Source organism: Sparus aurata, chromosome 7, assembly GCF_900880675.1.
Source record: "Sparus aurata chromosome 7, fSpaAur1.1, whole genome shotgun sequence".
Lineage (NCBI taxonomy): Eukaryota > Metazoa > Chordata > Actinopteri > Spariformes > Sparidae > Sparus > Sparus aurata.
In genome coordinates this window covers 1797218-1822246 of record NC_044193.1, presented here as the reverse complement: position 1 = coordinate 1822246, position 25029 = coordinate 1797218, and the positions used below count along the sequence as shown (strand labels likewise).

At 44.3% G+C, this 25029-nt stretch overlaps 4 protein-coding genes across 5 annotated transcripts in view; 1 reads left to right on the top strand and 3 right to left on the bottom strand.

Moving 5' to 3' along the window:
- The window catches only part of usp11 (ubiquitin specific peptidase 11), a 14468-nt gene extending 1992 nt beyond the window's left edge, over nt 1–12476 (bottom strand). The window contains exons 1-19 of the mRNA XM_030422871.1: nt 12192–12476; nt 10005–10114; nt 9459–9589; nt 9184–9301; nt 8873–9018; nt 8568–8629; nt 7761–7860; nt 7013–7186; nt 6052–6210; nt 5681–5905; nt 5426–5509; nt 4423–4517; nt 4121–4324; nt 3915–4027; nt 2386–2883; nt 1070–1140; nt 738–850; nt 149–298; nt 4–42 (exon numbers count right to left, since the gene is read on the bottom strand). Coding sequence (XP_030278731.1) covers nt 4–42; nt 149–298; nt 738–850; nt 1070–1140; nt 2386–2883; nt 3915–4027; nt 4121–4324; nt 4423–4517; nt 5426–5509; nt 5681–5905; nt 6052–6210; nt 7013–7186; nt 7761–7860; nt 8568–8629; nt 8873–9018; nt 9184–9301; nt 9459–9589; nt 10005–10114; nt 12192–12301 — 2702 coding nt within the window. The 5' untranslated portion in view covers nt 12302–12476. The remainder of the gene's footprint in view (nt 1–3; nt 43–148; nt 299–737; nt 851–1069; nt 1141–2385; nt 2884–3914; nt 4028–4120; nt 4325–4422; nt 4518–5425; nt 5510–5680; nt 5906–6051; nt 6211–7012; nt 7187–7760; nt 7861–8567; nt 8630–8872; nt 9019–9183; nt 9302–9458; nt 9590–10004; nt 10115–12191) is intronic.
- LOC115585697 (uncharacterized) overlaps nt 1–25029 on the bottom strand; it is a 510933-nt gene that overhangs the window by 370423 nt on the left and 115481 nt on the right. The window lies entirely within an intron of this gene.
- Nucleotides 14337–17836, top strand: rfc2 (replication factor C (activator 1) 2). The gene is made up of 6 exons (XM_030422960.1): nt 14337–14608; nt 15545–15650; nt 15848–15949; nt 16288–16546; nt 16629–16889; nt 17471–17836. The coding sequence occupies exons 1-6, from the start codon at nt 14374–14376 to the stop codon at nt 17579–17581; spliced, it is 1074 nt and encodes a 357-aa protein (XP_030278820.1). The 5' UTR covers nt 14337–14373; the 3' UTR covers nt 17582–17836.
- The window catches only part of LOC115584972 (protein NDRG3-like), a 21125-nt gene continuing 16944 nt past the window's right edge, over nt 20849–25029 (bottom strand). The window contains exons 14-17 of one of the 2 annotated variants that reach the window (XM_030422958.1): nt 24829–24864; nt 24652–24703; nt 23202–23240; nt 20849–21810 (exon numbers count right to left, since the gene is read on the bottom strand). In XM_030422958.1, coding sequence (XP_030278818.1) covers nt 21641–21810; nt 23202–23240; nt 24652–24703; nt 24829–24864 — 297 coding nt within the window. In that variant the 3' untranslated portion in view covers nt 20849–21640. The remainder of the gene's footprint in view (nt 21811–23201; nt 23241–24651; nt 24704–24828; nt 24865–25029) is intronic. The other variant, XM_030422959.1, reaches the window with a different exon arrangement.

The following is a 25029-nucleotide window of genomic DNA, read 5'->3' as shown; positions in this document are numbered from 1 at the left end:
GACAGATTTTTCCTCAGCAGGCAGCCAGAGAAGTCCAGTTCTCTGCAACAACAACCACACACACACACACATGGCTCAGTGTCCAGAGTGTCTGACCCTGCTGTGTGTGTGTGTGTGTGTGTGTGTGTGTGTGTGTGTGTGTGTGTACCTGAGAGGGAAGTCCACGATGCTGTCGAGTTTCTCTCTGGTGAACTTGGTGTAGGAGAACCTCTTGAGGTGGATGATGAGAACCTCCGGCAGAGACCAGAGGTCCAGCTTCTTCGTGGCGAGCTGGTGCTTCTTACACACCGGACAGTACCTGCACGCACACACACACACACACACATAATTAGTTACCATTGTGTGAAAGTAATAAGTTACTTTACAGTATTGCTGGGAGGAGGGTTGTTGTTTCACCGACAGCTTCAGATTAACTTGACAATCAAACTTATTGATTATTTAACTCTTAGAAAACCTGTCGTGTCTCAGCAGGACTTCACACCAGAACACAACCCAGCTGCACATACTGCTCTGAAAAGGGAACACGATTGGCTACAATCATGAGTGATTGATTTGTTGATAGCCAGTAAGAGCTTGTTCCACCACCGCAGCAAAGACACATGACAGAGCTGAGTGGGAGCGCTTGATGTACTGCAGGGGTTGTCCTGAGTGACAACTAACCAGGAGAAGGTGGAGACAGCTTTGTGTTGTAGGCGACAACATGAAGAGTGAAGTGTGTGTGTGTGTGTGTGTGTTACCATGGGTTCTCCTCCTCCAGTGTCTCCACAGTGGTGAACAGCTCGATACACTCCTGCAGCTGGACTGTGGTCTGCTGCTGAGGAACCTCCATGCTGGCGTGTTTCACATATTTCTACACGGGAACATTAAAGAAACGTTTCACATCGTGTTTAAATCACAGAAAAACATTAAAGTCTTACAAACATGTCAAACACACAGCAGGAGCCGTTTCTTTCCCGACTGTTAAAAACTGATTCATCATCAGTTTGGTATTTTTAAATGTTTTAGTCTTTCCTGCATCTCTTTACAGTCAGACGGTGTGTTAATAATAAACACATGTGTTCTCACTGACCTCGGCCTCGTTCTCGTTGTAGAATCTCTTCTTCATCTCGGGGTCCCAGTCGATGGCCACATAAGGCTGAGCTGCAGACACACAGAGGCAGATCTGGAGTCAGTGACATTCATCAACACAGCACACAGAACCATACAGATGAGTTTACAACAAGGACAAAATAATGAAGAATGTGTCGGAGAGCGTTTCACCAAGTTTGTAAAGTTTCTCCTCACTCAGCTACAGGAGCACCGAGGGAGAGATTTACTCACTTTGCTCTACATTGTTTTCTTTCCGTGTCTGGTGGGAAAAATGTTTCCAGAATAATCTTTCAACATTCCTTCAACTCCTGAAGTCAGAAGGTTTTACTCTTGAAAAACTGAAATGTATTTATGAAAGAAAAAAAATGTTTTTGTGCATATTCAGAATTCTTCACTTTGCGTTTCATGCCTATAACCCAGTGAACAAAAAAACTGAGAAAAAAGTCAAAGGAAATAATTTTATCTCCTGTAAAAAAACATCAACACATCCTGACTTGTTTCTCAGACTGGAGAACTTCCACAAAACATTTTCAGAATTTTAAATGTAAAAAATCCCTTTTTCATAAAGAATAACCATCAGTTTTTTCTGCTCGGTTGGGAAATGTGATACTTTTCTGGCAAAATAAAAACAAGTTTAAAAAAGTTTATACTATTTTACATACAGGAAATTAAGTTAACAAAAAAATATTTTTATCCTGCTTAAAAAAATAACTAACTCTGTTTGACCAGAGCAGTCAACAGCAGCTCAGTTGTTAAAGTCTGAATATTTATCCTGTTTAAAGAGGCTGAACCCTCGACGGCCGCGGCTCCGTTTCAAACAGGAAGAGAAAATTAATTGAATTTCATGTTTTAACCAGGATCGAAAACGGAAAAAATCTGACATCTTTTTCAAACTTTGCATTAAAAAAATTTAATTGAAACTTTTATTTTTTTGCCCAGTTCAAACATGAAAAAAAAAAAAAAAAAATCTCCTGAATTAAAAAAATTCTCCTAAATGTTTCTACTCCTAAAACACTTTCACATATTTAAAAGTAATAAATGAAGGAGCTTACAGAGATTATCCTGAGAAACTAATTTCAGTTCTCAGAAAATAATTGTGACCAGAGAAAATTCTTTAGTTCTCCTCGGAGCTTCTGTTACTCTCCAAACTGTTTGATTTGTTGAGGGAGTCGGGTTTATTGAGTTATAAGTTCTGTGGTTGGTTGGTCGTGTGTGTGCGTGCGTGCGTGCGTGCGTGCGTGTGTGTGTGTGTGTGTGTGTGTGTGTGTGTGTGTGCGTGCGTGTGTGTGTACGTACAGCTGAAGGACACGGCGCTGCCTCCCTCTCCGGACCCTCTCTCAGTCGTCCCGTTGGAGTTGACCGCCTGGATGGTGAACAGACTCTTCCTCCTCTTGCGACACGTCCTCCTCTTAGCTGGCTGCTCATTGGCTGGTGGGCTGGGAGAACACGCCTCCTCCTGCTTGTCTTCCTCTGTGGTGTCACAGGGCTGCTGTGATTGTTCTGCTGGTGGTGCTGAGCCGGGCTCGGTGGGCTCGGTGGGGTCAGTAGGGTCGGTGGTCTCGCAGGGATCGACGGCATCAGTGTTAGCATCGGCGTTGCAGAGGGGCTCAGTCTGGTTCTGGGACCCGTTACTGGTCTCAGTGTCACCGTGGTCCAATAAGGGCTGCGTGTGGTTGACGGCGGGGACCGGCTCTGCTGTGGCAGTGCGTTCTGATTGGCCGTTGGCTGATGCATCGCCGTCGCAGGGTTCTGTCTGAGAGGGCCCGGCTTTCTCTGCAACCTCCTGCTCCTCATCTGGAAAACAAGACCGGACCAATCAGAGTGGAGATAATCCTGAGCTGCACCAATCAGAGTGGAGATAATCCTGAGCTGCACCAATCAGAGTGGAGATAATCCTGAGCTGCACCAATCAGAGTGGAGATAATCCTGAGCTGCAGTTACACAGAGCTGAGAACAGTTATTGTCCTGTACATTAATGTTAATTAAAGCAGTTTTTGATGAATCACTTGACTGTCTGTCTCTAAACTGTCAGATAAACAGTGAAGAAAGTGACGCCTCTACATGTTTACTACACCGTGCATCCTTATTTAGATGGACAGCTGATTATCACACTCGAGCTGTTTCTTTGTGGCAGATTTATTTTAAACATGAGTGTTTTCTTTGTAGAATAATGTGAATGTACGTTTTTTCTGTTTCTGTTCAAACTGGTTGCACATTCAGACAAATGCTGGACTTCACCACTAGGTGTCACCTGTGATCCGGCCGGCCCAGTGGAACACAACAGGAGCCGTGAATGAGACTGTGACACTTCATGGTTTTATTTCTCACAACAACCACTAAAGTTTGATTTGTTCTTTAATAAACAATGTGAATAAATGAAAAATAAACTTAGACCAGGCAGAGAGCAACTTGTGAAAATATGTCATGTGCACGTGGAAACCTTGCAAGTTTTCCATGACATGTTTCTGTAAATCTTTTACAATTCAGCCTCGTTAGGAAATCGTGTTTGTCCAGATTCAGTGTAACACAGACGGGATAACCTGCACCAGCCGGTGACTGCGACCGCTCTCTCTCGTGCCCTGTGTGCTCAGATTTCAACTCTATTACATCACAGCAAAACATGGTGGAGGCTGCTGCTAACTGCTGCTAACTGCTGCTAACTGCTGCTCGCTCGGTTCACATAAACTCGACCAGTTTGAGCTGCTGCACGAGACGAGACGTGAAACTAACCCGACCCGCCTGCTGCTCTGCGTCGACTCTGATTCTGTTAAATACTCTGAATATAAATATGAACAGTGTTATTGATGTTGAGTTGGTGACATTACCGTCACTGATGCCGTTGGTCTGAGTCTTGTACAGCTCTTCTTCCTCCTCCTCTTCCTCCTCTTCTTCCTCCTCCTCCAACTCTTCAGAGGGGTCAGGAGGTCGCACATAGCGCCTGCACACAAAAGAAACGACTTACATTTTTTTGAATGTTCTGTGTGTGTCTGTGTTGTGTGTGTGTGTGTGTGTGTGTGTGTGTTGTGCTCACGCCAGTCTCTGCAGGAACAGGTTGTAGAGCGCCTCCCGGCTGCAGCTGCTGCGCGGCACGCTGAGCAGCAGCGGGTGTCCGAACAGCGTTGTGCCGTACGAGCTGCTGCCCGAGCCGTAGTCTCTGTAGTGCGAGCGCTCCCTCAGGTAGAGAGCCAGCAGCACCTGCTCCTCCTGCTGCTCCTCCAGCACGCTCAGCTCGTACCTGAACAGGGTGAACGTCCGGCTCATGAGTCAGCAAACAGACAGTCTGACAGGAAACCAACCGCTCAGAAAATAATGGCTGATGAAGCGTTTTCTTACACAAAGATGTCGTCTCGGTCCAGAATGCAGCTCAGAGACTCGTCAGTGTTGTAGATCTTATAGAAACGATGGTTGAACACGTCAGCTACCACCATCTGAAACACAGCGTCAGTCCACTGTCAAGTCATGTAGTGTGAGCACAACATGTTAGAACTGAACCAAGTTCTGGTTTGGTTCGATTTTTTAACCTTTTAAGACCCGGTTTGCTTTTCAGCGGGCGTCACTCAGTCACTGTACACATCTCCAATTCATCAACTTTACGAGGAGCAGCTATGGCGGATCACATCCACTCTTCTCGAGTGATGTTTCTGGCGTTGTGTCCTCGCACCACTGCTCTTTGATTTGGTGTCCACACTGAAAATCTTTTCTTTATTCTCCCATGAATAAGTCAGAACACCACACACTAGCTCTGATTTTTAAAAACGGCGGTCGTAAGCAGTTTGAGTTGGTCCATGGTCACAATAAGACCCCTCTCCCCCGGCCCCTGATGTAAGTGGTTTGTTCTAGACCAGCAAAGTGTTGGTGCCAGTCTGGAACCAGGTTTCCTGCCCGTGAGACGGTTCTTTAGCTGTCGAAATTAAAAAACGCTCTAAAACAGCGTCTGAACCAACTGAAAGACTTCTGATTAGAAGACAGAAAGTCGAGTGACACCAAGAATCAAACAACAGCAGGTGGTCGAGTGGTTAGAGCGCGTGCCATAAACGCAGCCGACCTCGGTTCAATTCCGGCCGGTGGTCCTTTGCTGCATGTCACCTCCCCCTCTCTCTCCCGTGTTTCCTGTCTGTCTACTGCTAATGAAGGTGTCTATGCCAGAAAAAATCGTAAAAAAAAACACAGTTATCAAATAAAACATTCACATGTTCTGTTGGTGACGAGAAAAGAAACTCAAAAGGTTTTCTGATGGTGGTGATGACATCTCTGTAATCCTGTGAAGTGACTCACACGTGAACATCTGTACTGTAAACACACACACACACACACAGACACACACACACACTCTGACCTGTGTGGGAGGGATGCTGGTCATCTCTGACAGAGCGGAGCAGAGGTCGGACACTTTTCCTGCTTTAGGAACCACAACGCGATGCTGCGAACACACACCAGAAAACATTTCACATCACATTCATGTAGCCGTACATTATTGTTTAATATTCCAAACTGTCCTCATTCATGTTTAAGATTATCAAAGCAGAGAGAACATTCAGTCAGTCACAAACAGTGAACTGCTGGTTATTCAACAGCAGGTAGAAGCGGTCACCTGTGCAGGTTTGGCGTAGGGGTCCAGAGACACGAAGAAGACCTCCATGACGCGCTCCTTGCTGACAGGAAGTGGGACGCTCAGGTAGCAGAAGGGGTCGAAGGTCACAGAGACCTTGTGGCACTCCGGACAGACGAGCGTGGACTTGAAGAGGCCGTGAAACGTGTCGACGATCACAGAGTCGTTCCGCCGGCGGTGGTTGCGCCACGCCTCCTCGGCCACTTCCTGCGGGACAGGAAGGAGAAACGGGAATAATGAGGAGAAGATTAAACAGTTGTGAGGTTTGTCTGGAGAAACACTGAGGTGACAGGAAAGGAAAACAAGACGTGACTGGAACCAGCTGGTTCTCAGGTGTGGTCGGAGAAGCTCACCTGGTCGGGTCGTCCGTCGGCGTCTCGTAGCTCGATGTACTCTTTGTTTTTGACTCTGTTCAGGTCTTCATGCAGCCCGTCCAGCAGGAAGGACAGCAGCTCCTGACTGTCATGCTGCTGGTAGCCCAGAAACTGAGACGCAAAGTGACCCACCTTCGTCTGCACACACACACACACACACACACACACACACACACACACACACACACACACACACACAGAAATCATGACATGCAACAACACACAGATGAGGTAATGCATCACATTTTCTTTCTGTCTGGTAACTTCACAGTTTTAAATTCAATAAACTTGAAGCTTCAGTCATTAACGATGGAGTGCGATGAGACTACGAGCACTCAGTCAGAATATTTCACACCCAACACAGCCTGTTAAAATCTCCTCAGAATGGATAAATCTCAAACTGTAAATCTGTTTAACTGAAACAAAAAGAGACTCGGCAGAGAAATCAATCTGTCCGTCCTGCTGCTGACCAGCTCGTGTCGGGTCGGGACGACATGATCTTTGTCTGCTCAGATGGTCACTGTGTCAGATCAGGTTATTATAGAGAATGACGGGAAAAATGATTAAACTGAAAGTATTGTGATTATTAATCCTCCAGCGACAGCGTCGTGGCGGTGACGCGGCTCGGTGGAACCCGGGGGAGCAGCGACGGTGTGATGATCTCCTCTGTGTTCAGCTCTCTGTATCTCCTCTGTGAGTCTCGGTGGTTTGGAGTTTCACTCCTCGGTTCCTGTTCTGAGTTTCAGCTGACAGACTGCTGCCTCACTGATCTCTCATCTGTTTCTACCGGAGTGGAATGTGGTAACCACAGTCTAACTTACAGCATTGTCTGTGCTGATGAAACAAACTATGAGGTTTTGCTGCTGGGTTTATTAACGATTCGGGGCTTTTCTTTTTAGTTCCTGCCCAGATGTTAAGTTGTGACATCACAGTTTGGTACCTTGAAGACGCGCGGCACCACAGAGTAATGCCTCCCAGACCACATCTGTTTGATGACGTCAGCGTAGGCCTCGGCGATCTCGCCCTTCATACCCAGAGGGTTGGTGAAGTTCAGCTCCTCCAGGTAGGAGCTCTGCAGGAAGTACTCGGTCAGAGGAGCCGTGTTACTGAGACACTGCAGAGAGACGAGGAGACGGGACGAGTTAAAAAAGAGACAAGAGTCCTGATGCTGAGGGGGTTTAGATGTTGTGAAGCTGTTAAACACTGTGACACACCTGACCTGATACCTGACAACACACTTAATGAAGGTTTTAAATGAACATGTATGAAATGGTTTGAGCAGAGACAGAGACTCAGTGCAGCCCAGATGATTCAGACTGTGGAGAAACCTGAAGAGCAACACCGACACCAGCCAGGAGTTAATTATGTACTGAGCAGGTTTCATGATGCTGCGCTGCTCCTCTTAAACAGGGTTTAGTGTAACAAGGAGGAGGAGGAGGAGGAGGAGGAAGAGGAAGAGGAGGAGGAGGAGGAGGAGGAGGAAGAGGAGGAGGAGGAGGAGGAAACTCTTTGCAGTCTGTCTCAGTTTACTCGTTTCAAACTAGCTGATAGAAACAAGCATGATTTGCTTTTATTTTTAGTTCAGCTTCAAAGTCGCTTTACTAGAAGACGGGAACACAACTAGTGTGTGTGTGTGTGTGTGTGTGTGTGTGTGTGTGTGTGTGTGTGTGTGTGTGTGTGTGTGAGACCTGTAGCGCTGAGTTCATGAAGCAGGTGTTGCCCAGGTTGGTGAGGCCGCAGACTCCCGGCTGTCCTCGGTACGAGTCCTGATCCTCCACAGAGTTCCTCCTGAACGACCAGAATCTCATGAGACCAACATTCACATCAGACTGAATAAAACTGACGTCAGATCAGTTCAACTGCTCAGCTCGTTCACATGACAAACAGGAGGAGAACACAGAACCAACATTTGTTTGCAAGACAGTAAAAACTAGTGGAGATTGCTGAAAATGACAGATTTTTTGTTCTGTAACTATTTAAATAATTACGTAATGTTAATAATCATAAGGGTCTCATAAATCTCCAGGACAAATCTCAACCCAATCCAGTGAAAAATTAGCTTACAGGGCCAAACTTAAAATAAAAAATCATAACTTTTACAAGATGAATTCATTTAACAGAAGTGTTTTCAGTAAAATCCAGTAAATGACCTGGAACAGATCTGACATATGTAGTGATGAGGGCAGGACGAGCACAAAGTCAAAGGAGGCAAAACGATTAAACAAAAGGTTGAGCAAGGAATAGAAAGAAAAGCAAGAGGGAGGGAAGAACGAGGGAGGAGGATTTCAGAGAAAACAAAACTGAAAGTCTGATGGTTCAGGAGATAGATAGGTCCAACACCAAGCAGAGCTGCCAGACAGGAAGAAAGAATGGGAGGAATAAACAAAAGGCAGTGAAAGAAGAAGGAAGGAAGAGAAAGACAGAAAAACAAACAAACAAACAAACAGAAAAATAAAGATGTTACAGTTCAATGAGAGACGGAGACGTGTTCTTACATGATCTGAGGTCTGGAGCTCGGCCAGGTGCCGTCAGCATTCCTCGTCTCCATGATCACCGTCTGACACACACACACACGCACGCACGCACACACGCACACACACCTATGAGTTGGACAGTTGCTGCTATGAGGAAGTTAATGTTTTCAAAGAGTCTCGTGTTGAGTCACAGGATTGTTTTAAGGATCTACCTGATTATAAACCTGAATGAATGAATCTACAGATCTGGTGACATTCTATCTGTGATGCAAAACTGTGTGTGTGTCTGTGTGTGTGTGTGTGAGTGTGTGTGTGTGTGTCCTCACCATCCCTGAGCTCAAACAGGCGTCCAACACGCTCATGTGGATGTTCCTGAGACGCTCGCAGCTGCTGTCCGAACTCTTCATCCACAGACGACACTCGGAGCCCGGAGGCACCGAGAAGGCCTCGCAGATCGCCTTCTGGATCGACTCTACACACACACACACACACACACACACACACACACACACACACACACACACACACACACACACACACACACACGTTAACAGCCTAACCTAAACCAGGACCTCAGAACTTCAGGTCAGGTCAGAGTTTAGACCCTCAAAGTTCTCTAACACAAAAACCAACTCACGGATGTTGTCTGCGCGGCTGAACTGTGAGGTGATGACGTTCTCCATGTTGCTATGGAGACAGAGGAAGATCTCAACAGGGTAAACCTCCACCTTCAGAGTGCTGGGCAGGTCCACCACCTAACACACACACACACACACACACACACAGAGTTAGACTGTCTAAAGTCCAGAATCACCAGATATCGACCACTCTCAATTTGGACTCCAAACATTAAACGGCGACACTGATTGGCTGCCGTGTATCTGGCGTGTATCTGGCGTGTGGAGGCGTTACCTTGCGTTCCAGCGGCGGCTGACCGTCCACCATGCCGTACCAGGTCAGCAGCTTGTGCCAGGCCTCAGCCGGCACCAACATGAAGTCCTCGTTCTCCACCAGACGCTCCTTCAGGTGGTACGAGTCCAGATCTGAAAACAGGAAACACTTCAGTCAGAACTGTTTTGAACCTGACGTCGCAGTCAGCCAGCATCTTTAAACCTGTTCCAACTGACTAATTATGAAGGCAGAACCCAGTCTGAGCTTCAGACCGATACAGCAATACTTCTGTTAGATCATTTTAAAAAGTCTGTTTTCAGGTGTTTGTTGTTGTGGTTGAGGATCTCAGATCAGAGCAGACAGACAAATATCTTCAGAATCATGACAGTGACAGAAAAGAAGTGAGAGATCAGAGCTGTAAGGGAGTAGTAGAAGAAGAGGAAGACAACCGAGAAGAAGAAGAAAACAAAGAGTATGTAAAGAGGACAAGCGAGAAGATGAAGAAGAAGACGAGGAGAGCTGTTGGCGGTGATGACATCATGAGGCGTTAGCGAGGCGTTTACTGACCCTCAAACAGCTCGGTGTTGTCGATCTGACCAGGGAATGATGACGAGTTCTGGTCTCCCGTCTCCACAAACCCCTTCCACTGTTCATACCAGCGGCGCTCCACCACGTACCTGCAGCACACAGGAAGCATCATACAGACGTGTTAATAACATGACATGAAAAAACGCTGCTCAAACCACAAAACCAAGAGAGGAAACTTCCCGGACACAGCAGCTCATAAAGCTGAAAGTGTATCAGCTGCCTGTCAGTCGGGTTCAGAGATGTAATGATCAATAACATGACACCATAAACTGTCCAAAAATCAACCTTTTCTACAATCAGGTCCAACACCTGCCCCTTGTTCTGCTGTGTGTGTGTGTGTGTGTGTGTGTGTGTGTGTGTGGTGTGTGTGTGTGTGTGTGCGCTCTACTGTAACATGCACCTGTAGATCAGTATATTCGTCAAAAAATCCGTAACAGCAAAGATCATGTGTGGCTGGACTGTCACAGGCAGTAAAACCAATCCTGGTGCAGGACTTGTGTTATCAGACTGTGCTTGTGTAAAGTAAAGTTCGCTGACCTGATGTGTTAAAGTTTCCTGGTCGGCTCTGTGATTCACCAAAGTGTTGACAGCGAACGGAGAATTAAATCGAGTGAAGTTTAAACCCTGTTTGGTGCCAGCGGCAGCAGAAAGCTTCTGTTTTAACTGAGCGCTGCTGAGAGTTTCTCAGAGGGAATCTAATTTTGAACATCAGGTTTGAAGTTTGGATCCACCTCATGAGATCCCACGTCTACTCTCACAGACAGACTGAGTTTAGACTGAAGGAGACTGAACTAAACTAGAAGCCTGATTTGGTTGTCCAAATTTGAATATGGTTTACTTGTCACTTCGGCTGGTTCAATATTGGTTTAAATGTTATGTACGTCATCTTACTGCCACCATTTCTGCTGCACCTTCAATTAATCACTTTCATTTCCTGGTTTTATACCGTTTGCTTTATTGCTATTTATACTATATTAACACATTGTATTGTCTTATGTACATACACATAAATAGATATACTGCTGGACCTTTTCCCCACTGTCCATATTTCTATTTGGTTTTATCTTTATTTATCATTGTACTTTTATCATTTCTATTTCATATATACATCTTATTTACTAACTATTTGCCATTTCTGTAGAGGAGCCTCTCAGCAAAAAGAATTTCACACAAGTGAACTTTTACAGAGTGAAAATAAACATGTTGAATCTTACTAACATATTCATGTCTGGAAAATGTCCTATTTGTTATGTATCTTTGTAGTATAAATCTATAACCAATGAAGCAACAACTGTAATAGCACAGAGTAGTTTGACGCAGTGATCACGCTGAGACTCAGATGTAGTGTTGAATTTTCTGCTTTTCTTTGTTTTATATCATTGTGATGTTCATTTCTTTGGATTTTAGACTGTTTCAGAGAAAACTAGCAACTTGTAGATACAATACAAAGTCAGAGTTTTAATATTTACAATATTAATGAGGTAGTAGTAAAAACTCAGAGATATGCATTTTCTCCATAACTGAATAAACAAACTGTTTGAAGCTAGAAAGGTGGCAGGGTCCGCCACCAAAGTAAAGCAGGTCAGTTTGTTTATTCAGTCATGGAAGCAAGAGATTTTGATTATTTAGGTTGTTTCTGTGTAAAAACAATCAGTCACTGATGTGTTTTCTCTTCTGATTAATAGAGTGCTCCTTCAACACAAAAAACATTAGCTGGTCGCTTAACAAAAATAATTAGTGGATCAGCTGAAAGTGAAAATGTTCGTAAGCTGCAGTTCTGCTTCACTATGAAACTATGATGACGTGATAGGAGTACAATCTGGGAAGTCCAGCTCTGAGAAGAATCAAAACTGGAAGCTTACGAGGCGACCGTGAACGTACCAGCTGGTTGACAAGCTAGCGTTAACGTTAGCTGCGACGGCTAACGGCCAGCAACGTCCGCTCGGTTAGCATGAGCTACACAGCAACAGCGGCTAACACCCGACACCGAGCCGTCAAAGTGCCCCAACAGACTCACCGCGACACCCGAGCGGCTTGACTCTGCCGCTAAAGCTATTAATAAGCGTTAGGTAACGTTAGCCGTGTGATGCTATCAGTTAGCCCTGTCACTGTGTGTGTGTGTGTGTGTGTGTGTGTGTGTGTGTAGCAGAGCGGGCGGACTCTCACCAACTGTCCCCAGCGCGGAGCTCACACTGCCGCAGCAGAGACTCGATCTCCCGTCGCTGGGTCTCCAGGCCCGGCGGCTCCGCGGCGGAACAGCGGCTGTTGGCCGTCATGTTGACGATCAATCACTCATAAATGTCGGAACTGTTGGAAATATTAAATGGAACCAGGAAACGAAAGGCAGAAGCCAACCCGCCGCATTGATCAACCGATAAACGGGGAAGCTTCACAGAGCTGTGTTTGCGGAAGTAGGAAGTGCTTCAGGCTCGGCTGATGACGACTTCCGGTCTCAGGCCTCTGTACCGCATCCATTTCTATACAAGATAATAATATCAACATTACATTCATACAAATACTAACTATTATAAGCGATATATAGTAAATAATATATCGAAATTTGTAGATATATACACACACACACATTTCCCCCTCTATTGAGCATTTTATGCTCTTTTAGCTTTTTGTCAGTCTCTTGGAGAACTCCTATAGAAAGCAATTTTTTTTAATTTATTTTTTGTATATACATTTGTTTATGTGTAAAAAAATAAAATAAAAACATTTCTATAGGAAGCTACATGTAATATGATAAACTGAACCAAGTGATGTCACTCAGTGGCTACATTGCATTGTGGGTAATGTAGGCATCAAGTTTTGAAAAAGCCGAAGAATGTGTGGAATAAAGAAGGCGATATTTCTGGTTTTGCTGTATCAATTTAGAGCATTTAAAACTGCCTGTAAAACATGTGTCTACACTACCTACAATGCAACAAGACCTGTTATCACATCCAATGTGTAAAAGTGGTGGAGTTACCCTTTAAGTACATCTATTGCCAGAAAATTACTTTTGAATACTTGAGGCACGATATAGTTTTTGGAGACAAAAATCAGAAAGGTAATGATACAAACTCAGAAATATCTCTGTTTTCAAAAAGTCAATGAGATAAAAAAGCTGTTCTCAGAGGAAAATACAGTCCCAGAGCAACATTTAGAGAACAAGACGAGAGAGGTGGCAGGGTCCGCCAAATATAAACAAAGTAAAACAGTATAAACTGTGTTTTCATTTGATGTCAGTTTGTTTATTCAGTCATGGAAACAAAGAGAGTTTGTTTATTTAGTTTGTTTACACAGGAAAGAATCAGCCAATGAAGATCTACTGCACCTGTCAGCTGTAAACACACCTGCACACTACCTGCTCACCACCAAACAGCAGACAGGAGCAGTTAGGGACCGGCTGGTGAACACAGTGGAGCAGTTACCAGCTGAAGAGCCGCTCTGTGTCTGCTGGATATCAACATTCACTATCATGTTCATCATATCAACTCTATAAAGTGATTAAATGTCAGTTTTGCATTTAAAGCTTGTTGCACTGCTTCTGTCAAAATCACTAAATGCAGATTTAAATGTGTCGCTGTGTACTGATACATCAATGTCACCAAAGGCTTACTGTCACATTCATACTTTAATTTGGCTACAGGTACTGTGTGTCATACTATCGCTTCACCTGCTGCTTGGTTACTTACTGTCTCCAATCTGTTTACATCTCAGTATACAGTATATATTTATTACTGCCTGTTTATACACACATATACTGTCAGTCTGAGTCAGTGTCCTCTCAAAACTTAGTTTTATCAGAGAGCATGTGAGTTGCCGGCTCATTCTATTGGTTTCCTGTTTGTTTTTTGGTAATTATTTTAGATATTTATCTTTGTTCCTCTTGTATATTTTAGCGCTCATTTTAGTATTTAATTCCATGTTTGATAAGTCATCTATCATTATTATTATTATTATTATTATTATTATATTATATTATTGGAATAAAAGATAAAAATAAAAATGCAGTCTTATATTTTTTCATCTGAAAACCTGTGTGTACATTAACTCTTCATCTTCTGAATAACTGAATGGTTTGTAATCTAAATTTATTGGTATAATTTACTATTTTTGTGCTTACGATGAATGATTTGTTTTTGTTTTGTTTTGTTTGTGGCGTTTCTTTTTAATTTAGGCACCGTGTATATAAAAATATCGCGAGATTTCAGTGTGCAGCTCTCAACCAATCAGAGCCGTCGCCGATAAACGCTCGGCCAATGAGACGTCAGTTTACTGTCGCGTGGTTGTCAGGGAGGGAAAAGTTCCGCTTGTGTTCGCGGGCTGACAGGCGGCAGTGACGGAGGCAGCATCCATCATGGACGTGGAGATGGCGGACACTGAAAGTGGGACTAAACCGACCGAAAGCGGACAGAAGGCGGACGCTGAAGCCGGGGAGACCTCGGCCAAAAGCTCCGGGAGCTCCTACGAGCTGCCCTGGGTGGAGAAGTACCGGCCGCTGAAGCTGAACGAGATCGTGGGGAACGAGGAGACCGTGAGCCGGCTGGAGGTGTTCGCCAGGGAGGGAAACGTCCCCAACATCATCATCGCAGGTCAGTGTGGACAGACACGGAGGGAGGAAGGACTGGACACGGAAACTAGGTTTACTTCTTCTCCAGACAGAATGTAGACTAAAGCTAGTCCGCCTCCACAGTGAGCTGCTGCTGCTACATGCTGCTGCTGCTACATGCTGCTCTGTAGCACCCTCCTCATCACTGAAACATTACTGAGACGTTTCTGTGACTGAAGGATCTTCACCAGCTCACAACATTTAAGAACCCGATCAACAGTCCATCACTGCCCGCTCACCTGTCCGTCAGGGCGTTAAAGCAGCACTCTGTAGGTGTGTTTCATCAGAAGAGAAACTTTTTTCTTACAAAAGTGAAAAACTAAACAAACAAACTCTTTGTTTTCATGATGAATAAACAAACTGACCTCACATGTGTACTGTTTTACTGTGTTTACATGTGGCGGACCCTGCCACCTCTCTAGCTTCAAACAGTGATCTGGGACCTTATTCTCCCCTGAGAACAGCTTGTTGATTCACTGTCCTGAAAAGTACATGTATTATTAAAAATAACAGATGATGTATTGTCTCATATCATGATGAAGGGATAATGATATATTGCTCATCCCCATGAAAGAGTCCAGTTACATTTTCTGCATTTCTGTTTGCTGAAAGTGACCTAATAATAAAGTCAAACTCTGCAGCCAACTAAATGGTATCTATGTAAAATCTTAAATAAATGGTCTGTGTTTATTCAGCTAGACCTTTTATCCAAATTAATTTTCTGTTAATGAATCAATTATTCATCTAATCATGTCACCTCCAAACCAAAATGAACTCACTGGTACCAAGACAGATTGTTTTTTGGCCCTCTTAGTCAGAACCATCCTGGTGTGAATCCTTTATCACTGACATGAACGCTCGCAGCATGCTGGATCACCTCGTCAGTGACACTAATAATCACATCCATCTTGTGATCCAGGTCCTCCAGGCACAGGAAAGACCACCAGCATCCTGTGTTTGGCCCGAGCTCTGCTGGGAGCCTCCATGAAAGACGCTGTGCTGGAGCTCAACGCTTCAAACGACAGGTGAGACTCCTGCTGAGGTAGCTCTGATTAAAAGAGAAAAAAAAACTGACGACCAAATAAGTGGCCTTACCTTATACTCTTTCCAAGTTTCGAGATTGAGTGAACGTTGACGCTGTAAATCCAGCTCCTACTGGTTTAAATTACTGTTGTTTGTACGTACATGAGAGAGTGAGTCACTATCGACTGTTTGTCTGCAGAGGAATCGATGTGGTGAGGAACAAGATCAAGATGTTTGCTCAGCAGAAAGTCACACTGCCCAAAGGACGACACAAGATCATCATCCTGGACGAAGCCGACAGGTGAGACGACAGGTGTATCACCGGGGAGTGAACGTTACAGCAGACTGCTATTTATTATATATATCATTTAATTGTCTTTTTAACCATTAGCCAGCTTTCCATCTACATGTAGAGAACATTTCAACCAAAATTACAGAAAATCAGAAAGGAAAGTCAGAGTTATGTGTATTTCCATCCATCATGAGAATGTTAGAAGTTAACGCCTCAACATAAACAGTTTGTGGCACCAACTCCACACTCAGGTGCCATTAAACCAGAACAGAAGATGAGGACAAAAGAAAACAAGCTGGAAGTTTACAGCTTCTGTTTGAAGTATCAATTCTTTATCCTGATTCCAGCATGACAGACGGGGCGCAGCAGGCGTTGAGGAGGATCATGGAGATCTACTCGAAGACGACACGTTTTGCTCTCGCCTGCAACGCATCAGATAAAATCATCGAGCCGATCCAGTCTCGCTGCGCGGTGCTGCGTTACTCCAAACTGACGGACGGACAGATTCTGGCCCGTCTGCAGGAGGTGGTGGAGCAGGAGCGTCTGTCGGTGTCTGACGACGGGCTGGAGGCGATCATCTTCACCGCCCAGGGAGACATGAGACAGGTGAGGGCTCGAGTCCAGAGTCCAGCGCTCTACTCTTAATTCACATGGTTGTTTTGTTGACTTCCTGTTTTTGTGTTGGCAGGCGTTGAACAACCTCCAGTCCACCAACTCCGGCTTCGGCTACATCAACAGCGAGAACGTCTTCAAAGTGTGCGACGAGCCTCACCCTCTGCTGGTGAAAAGCATGCTGGGACACTGCGTGGACGCGAACATCGACGAGGCCTACAAGGTGGTGGAGCAGCTGTGGGCGCTGGGCTACTCTCCGGAGGACATCATCGGAAACATCTTCAGGGTCTGCAAGACTTACCAGATGGCCGAGTACCTCAAGCTGGAGTTCATCAAGGTGAGAAAGAGGCGGCACCAAAATGAAGTTTACGTTGTTTCACCATCGTCAAAATACGTTGCGTCTTCTTTCATACGCTTTCAGAACAAATGTGCACACCAGATCCAGAGGTGGTGCTCGTACCACATCTGTACACAGACCACCAGTATCTAGAACAGTTAACCTGCTTTAATCACAGAGCTTTAGAGGTGCTGGTTGGTGTTTTATTTACTCCAGTTTTGGACAGAGCCAGGCGGACTGTTCCTCCTGCTTCCAGTCTGAGATCATCTTCATGAGCTCCAGTAACAGGAGCTTTAAAATAAAGGCTACATCTGGATTTTGAATTCTCCTCACAAGACCTTCATAAATGTCAGAAGTGGGCGCCAAAATCAAATATCATAATATCACAACACCTCAGTGTGAAACAGTAGTGCTGGGATGATGACCGGTGCGTTCACAAAAGTAGAACAGTCTGGTTCACAAAATATATCTCATGATGATGATGATATATATTGTATATATTGCTCAAACAAACTCAGCCAGACTTCCCTCATGATCTGAACTTCTTACCTGATGTTGTATTTCCTGGTTCTGTCCTGCAGGAGATCGGTTACACTCACATGAGGGTGGCTGAAGGTGTGAACTCCCTGCTGCAGATGGCCGGTCTGCTGGGTCGACTCTGCAGCAAAACAGCGCCACCTGCTGCCAGCTGAACCCAACAACAACCCTGCAGACGGACTGAAAACCTGCTGCTGCCTCCTCACAGCCTCAGACTCTTCTGTTTCTACAAACCAGCATGTGTTCGCTGCTGACGGGCCGTTTGCCTCAGTAGATCTCCACTGATGTCTTTGACCATCAGTGTGTTTATCTGTTGCACTTGTTTCAGCCTGAAATCACAGCAGACATTTTGTGTTTGCCAGTGGAAACAAAATAATGTAAAAAGACAATAAATCAGCTTCTCATTGATCAGTCTTTTTTTGTTCTTCTGATTTACTGACGATCCTCAAGTGACACATCTTCCAAACTACATGAATATGATGTTGCTGGGTTTTTATTTGTGTGTAAATCCTAATTTAATTGAAGTGAGAATGACACTTGGCTGCTGAATGAAAGAGATACTCAACAGGATGACTGCAGAGGACTGACACTGTGAAATGTGACACATGAACCATAAACTAGCTTTTTACTTAATTTCACCTGGAGATGCAGGAATCCACAGCTACAACAGTAAAATGCTGCTTACACAGTAATGTAATGTTATCCAGGAGATAAAGACATAACCAACCTGTTCAGATGTTGAACAACAGACTTGTACTATTTTTAAACTAGTATTGATCTAAACTGATAGAAACGTTCAGGTCAAAGCACCTTTTTGGATAATGAGCTTTATTTCATTACAAACCTTGTTTACATTAAAAGTCGGGGAACAACAAACGTCAGAGCAACAGAACAGCTACCAGTGTTTCAGTACAAACTCAAAGTAATAGTGTAATAAATATTAATAACAATAACAGACGGCAGAATTACAGTTAGTGTATATATAGAATAAAATAACTAAATATTTGACTGTGTGTGAACCAGAGATACAGTTTGTGGGTCGACCCTGTCAGTTCAGAAAACTCCTCGCTGAGTTTTTAATCCGGACACGTTTCAATGCTTCTGAAAGCTGCTGACAAACCAGGATTGACTTCCTGCTCTGGGAGCTGTTGTTTAGGCCTCCAGCAGGGGCAGCATCACACCAGAGAACAGGACGCTTTACAAACGTTAAAACAGAAGTGCAGCTGTAACTGCAACACCACATGGAGGGAAAAAAAAACAGTTTTAACTTCTCTTGTGTATCTGCGGAGGTGTTTGTCTTTCTGTCTCTGAGTTGGTGAGAGGCAGGTGTACAGCTGCACAACATCTCAGTTACTCACGAGACTGATACCACGGTACAGTTTGCATGCCAAAACTCCACGACGAGCATGCTGACGGGTGCGATGAACAAAGTGCAGGGCGGCTTCAGTAACGCTCGACTCAAACTAAACACATACAGGAACAGAAAAGGAACACGTGAGGTAACTGGTCACTCCAGGATCCCCTCCACAGGAAGAAGGTAGAGAAGAAGGCAACATTTCACCTTACAGTGGTAATTTATTTAAACCAATGATTCATCGTTCAGAGCCTGAAACACCAGACAAAAACCTGCGCATTCCTTTATCATCAATAATGTTTGAGTCGCAGCATCGAGTGTGTCTGACAGAGAGGAAACAATTAGGAGAGCTCAAATCTGAAGAAACTCACTTTGTGCCTCTCGTGCATTATCAATAAAACCAAATCACTAAACTAAGCTTTAGTTTCTCTGTAAAACACCAAGATGGTCGTTCTGATGTGACACGAGTCCTCATTTGCCCCTTTTACACCAACATGGAGCTGGTTACATTTCGGTGTGTGCACCTAATTTTTAAACCGTTTGGAGCGTCTGAACCTGAAAAGTTGTTTCCCAGCTGGAATCAAGAAACAGGTAGGTTTTGTGTTCGGGAGCAGAAACTTCATTATCTACAGTTCATTTGATTTAACATGCTTGATTACAACGGTTCCACTCAGTGGGTGATTTGTTATTTTTTACTGGGAGGGACGGTCCCAGAAAGCAGTGATTAAATTAAGTCATTAAATTAGGGTAAAATTATTTAAAAAAAACATGGAAACATGAGCTGATTCACGAGATAATGATAAAGTTCTGAGAAAGTGGAACAGAACCAGTTCAAGAACAGCTGGTTTGGTGGAAAAGGGGCTAAACACTCGTCCAACACCTGGATGAGAACATGTTATATCTACAACACAACAGATATTTTGTCTTTACTCTTCTCTGAGTTAGGGCTGGGCGATATGGACTAATAGTCATATCCCGATATATTTAGGCTGAATATCGATATACGATATATATCCCAATATTTTTATGCAAAGTGAGAGCAAATGTTCAGTCAAAATCAAAGCCAAATATGACATGTGGGTGGGAATTTCGTCATTCTAGGGGCAAGTCCATGTGGCCTTCACTTTTTTTTTTTGTCAGGGGCACCAAGGCCACTGAGTAAAATGTGTTGATTTACCTTTCAGACTGATACCATAACATCCTAATTTATAATAAGACATGGATTATGTATTAAAACATTTTTTAAATACCAATATCAAGTTAATGTTACATTACAAAACAGTTTTTGTTAAGTAGGGTTGGGGTGAGGTGAGTTTTGTGACACCTCACTGAATATTAGTGTTACTAAATATTTCTCCCAAATAGAAATTCCCCCAAATTATGGCAAAGCACATTTTTTCTAAACAAAAAAATTGTAGAATAACCAGCAGGAGACCACTGATGTGTGGAGTGATTTTGGTGGCACTACACTCTGAATAATAGTGAAGTTATTGAATATTTTTTGTAGTTTCTCTTTTCAGTGCTGCGCCCTCAGCTCACAGCTGGCTGCGCTCGCTCGCTGTGCTGTTAGTTTCGTTCTTCTGTTTTGAGACGCTGCTGCTGTTTGAGAGGCTTTCACGTGAGATCATCGTGATGATGAGACTCCACCTGCGCGAACCGTGGACTCACTGAAGTTACTGTAAGTGACTACTGTGCACTCAGGTGGCTGTAATTAAAGACAAGCCCGCTACGCTGTCCGGTGGCCGTGCGATGATATTTTTTCACGGGGTATCAAGGCCAAAGTGCGGGGCAACGGCGGCCACCAAAGTGTTTGTTGAAGAGTGCCGGAGTGTCTGTTCCAGCCCCTCCCCTCTCTGTGCTTTAAGGAGGAGGGGCGGGGGGAGCAGTGCAGAGAGCTCCGGGTCAGCGGTTTGCCCGGAGCAAGGACCACAGCGCAAATTTGAACTATATCGATGTATGCGATATGGTCTAATTCCATATCACATTTCAAAAATATATCGATATAAGTTTTATATCGATATATCGCCCAGCCCTACTCTGAGTAGCCTGTAATGACACGTCCTGGTTATTTTGTGCTATTTATTTTTTATTTTTCGAATACATTGCTGAGCTTAGGAGCACAAAGTGTGTGGATACTGTGATGCTACATGATTTTTTAAGCATATTTAAAATCTGAAGTGGTCAAATAGTTCTTCCATCACATTCTTCTGGTTACTCGCAGGTCTTTTGTCGGGTATTCCAGGGTCGGAGCGGCGTTAAGTGCATCTACATTATTGGTGAAATATTCCCTTACAGTCACTGTAATTTGAAGGGTAGGAAACGAGTTCATCATCTCGGAAACAAGCTTCTTAGCAACCAACACCACCACCATCAACAAGTCATTACAAAATAATAATGATTATAATAAGAGCGTAATAATAGAAAGAAGAGCTCAGGACCAAACTAAAGGAAGAGAAATGTTGATCTGGTCCGAACAGTCTACTGTAGAAACACAACACAACTGAATATAAATATGAACCAGCTCAAATCCATGTACAGTTACATCTACAGTCACCATGGCAACCGCATGGCTCTGGGAGGAGGGGGTGAAATCTGAACTGACACCATCATCCTAAAGAGTACAGGAGAGTGGAGCCAACATGGCTGCCGCTGACACCTAACGTTTCTGACACCAGTCGGCTCTACTGTGTGGGATGTAACATGTGACCGTTCTCATCTCGTTGGGAAGAACGTTAACTAGAACTACAACTGTTGGGCTGCGTCTTAGACAGAGGAAAGTTCTGAGTGCACACAGCATCTGAAGAGAGGAAAGGAAGGAGAGTCAGAGAGTAAAGAGAGAGCAGACGGAGCAGGGAGAGTCCTACGCAGTCATTTCGATGGTTTGTGCGGCTGTGTGCTCGGGGCTGGTGGAGTTAGCGCCCTCTGGCAGTGTGTTGGTGGCACTGCGGCTCCGGATGCCGTCTGTGGAGCCCACGCTGGAGGCCGAGTGAGTCCTGGAGCGAACCAGCCGGGTCATACCAGCTGTGGGCACTGTGGGGTGACAGAGAGAGGTGTGTGTTGTTAGTGACAGAAATCATCAGTGTGGAGCTGTTTCTGACATGTGTGTGCGTCCTGGTTGTAGGACAGCTCATCGTCCAACCAGCGAGTGCTGATTTGAATCGTCCGCACTGTGACCGAGCAGCTGGATTCAAATCTGATGACAGTGAGTCTGAGGCTCCGTTCACACCGCAGCTCCAAATATGTTCTGCTCAGTGTGAAAATCTTTTCCAGCACTTGAGAGAGCAAAATGCAAAAACTGTCAAACTGAGGCGTCAAATCTGAATTTAGATTAGTTACGCACAATGATGAGGAAGCAACAAACAGGGATCTGATGTGTGAAAATGTTTATACTACAGGAACTCAGCAAGTTAAAGTAGTTTCACCTCTCAGCCAAGATGATCATCCTTGAATGAGAGGAAAACGTGACACGTCCTCATGAACCTGAGAAACATCCCGTTACCTGCGATATAGTGCACAGAATTAGCATGACCATCAGTCATTATCTCCGTCATTATAATCCGTTTGTGATCTCGAGGCCTCTGGAGGTTTTGATTAATACGGACGAGCCGTCTGGAGCCTTTTTTAAAATAGTTTTTTAAATCATTTTGGTTATTTTTCAGTTTTAAATCAAGTCACCAGCTACTTCAGCTGTTCAGCAGAATTCTGCAACTCTGTATCACCTTTATATCATCAAGAGAAGGAGAGGAGGACTGGATATTCATTTTTGGCTGAACTGTTCCTTTAATGTAGCCCCTGATGCCACTGTTCTCTGGTCATATTGAGGAAACGTTCCTGGAACTTAATTTCATTCCACAGGAGGTAACTAAATCCATGTTGCAGTACCTTCAGGGGAGATGCGTCCTACACTTCTGAGTATTCCAGTTAAAAACAGAAATGAGCGACAGACCAGCAGCCGACCTGCCCTGAAGGTCTGCTGGATTCAGACCTTCCTGCTGCAGGGGGCTCCGGGTTAGAGGCTGCTACAGTCCCGAGGAGGGAAACGCCAAAAACAGATCTAATGTCTTCTGGTATTGTTCCTCCTCTCGCAGCCTTCAGCTCATCTTAATGTTACATAGATTTGATCCGACAGCAGACATGAGCAGATGAAACTATCAGATCTGAGCAGCAGCCTGTGTGTCTGCAGTGTGAACGGAGCTGAAGTGTGTTGGCATGCAGCACAGCCGGCTGGTCACTCTCACTGCAGAGGGGAAGAAATCTGTGATCAGCTGATCAACAGCATGCAGACACACACACGCACACACACACGCACACGCACACACACACGCACACACACAGGACAGACAAGAGGAGGGAGTAACAGAAGCAACGCGGATGAAGATGGAGGTGCGGAAGGTTTAAGATTCTGGTTGAAATCCTGATACCTGATTGGCTGCTGAGGTGGTTTAATACAACATGAGGGACTGGAGGAAACAAAGACAAAGAGAGAGAGGAAGAACAAGAGCATACACTGCTGTGAGGTGCACACGGCAAACTGCTACTTACAGTACAGTTAGTGAGGCAGGCTGTAGACACACACACACACACACACACACACACACACACACACACACACACCTTCTGAACGAGCAGCGTCTATAAGCAGCGTTGCTAACTTGTTGCGGCTGCAGTGCTTTTTTCATAATTGATCACAAAACAAACAAAAATAAAAAAGTACTAAACTGAAATAACATTACTTAGTAAATGTAGTAAATAATTCAGATGTCAGGACGTGTAACAGCGTCATGTTCACACTGGGACAGAAACATGGGAGGGACACAGACCAACAGGAAGTAGCAAACACATTGTGATTAAAATTACACTCACAGAAATCCATCAAACTTGAGACGTGTCATCATCACTGACGGCCTACTGAGAGTGTATTATTTTTAATTTTGCTGTGTTTTGTGAGATTTCTGGGCGTCAACCTTTGGAGAAGAGGGTGTGTAGCCCCGAGCCAATAACATCGCACAGGGTCCACCTGAAGTCACGCCCCTTCTGGCGGACCACCATGGGCCCTTAATTCAGAATATATCTGTACAACAGTGACTGACAACAGACAAATCACTTTGTGATTCTGTTTGAATTGTGTCATGAATCGCACTTATGATGTTTAACAACTTAAAAGATAATTTCACAAGTCAATAAAGTCTCAGTTTGTCATCAAACTAATGAAATATCAGACTGTGAAACTACGTCATTATAAAGACGACACAGCCAACAGTGTCGTTAGTGACATCATCTCATTAAACGCTCCAAAAAACCTTAAATGTCGTAGCTGCTCATGTATATTAGCAGCTCACAGAACTGAACCAGAACCAACTGTCCTTTCACAGAACTGCAGTTGTCAGACTTATTGTGATTTTCACCTTTTTCACCTGTAACCCTCGTCATGTTAGTGTTTATTTACTCCATATTAGGTCCCATGGGGCAAAGCTAAAGGGGCGGGAGTTCTCCTCTCTATGAAAACACTGTGAGCAGGATGGAGAGGAAAACTTTAATGTTGTGTTTGCAAACTGCAACTCACAAACCCTCTTCATTCTGCCTTCAGTAAAAATGTGATACTTCACTTGTGTGAAAAAGAGATGTGTATTAAAGCTACAGAGACGTGTGATGTTGCAGTTTCCTACAGTTGTACAGAGACATCAGGAGATCCTCACTGAACATACAGGAGTTAGTTTTGGGCTTGGAACAATCAAAAACTCACTCGTCACTCAGAGATTGACAATAAATACTTTTTTCCAGCTCACAGAAAAAACACAGTCAGTCGACGATGAATGGTATTCATGTGTATAAAAGAAGGTGGATGAATCAGGGATGTGTAACGTTACTCACTGTAGCCCATCCCCTGGACAAAATACTTGAAGGCCTCTGCTAGTTTTCCAGGCTGTGGAAATAAAAAACAGATTTTAGCTGGACTGGCTGATGATGTTCTATATTTAAAAATCAATGTGACAAACACTTCATTAGACGGACAGTTGAAGATCTCTTTGCTTCTTTGCTTCGACTCACCTGCACCACCTGAGGGAGTCCTCCACAGTCTGCCATCTAGTGGAGAGACAACGACACAGCATGTGGTGAGAACACAAACCGCTGCTCGACGGTACGATGACAACTCAAACTAGTTTTTAAATTAGTGTGTACAGTATATGCAGGGTCTAAACTTGTGTAAAAAGGCAATCATCAGACGCGTTTCCCTTTCTGTTTGTTTTA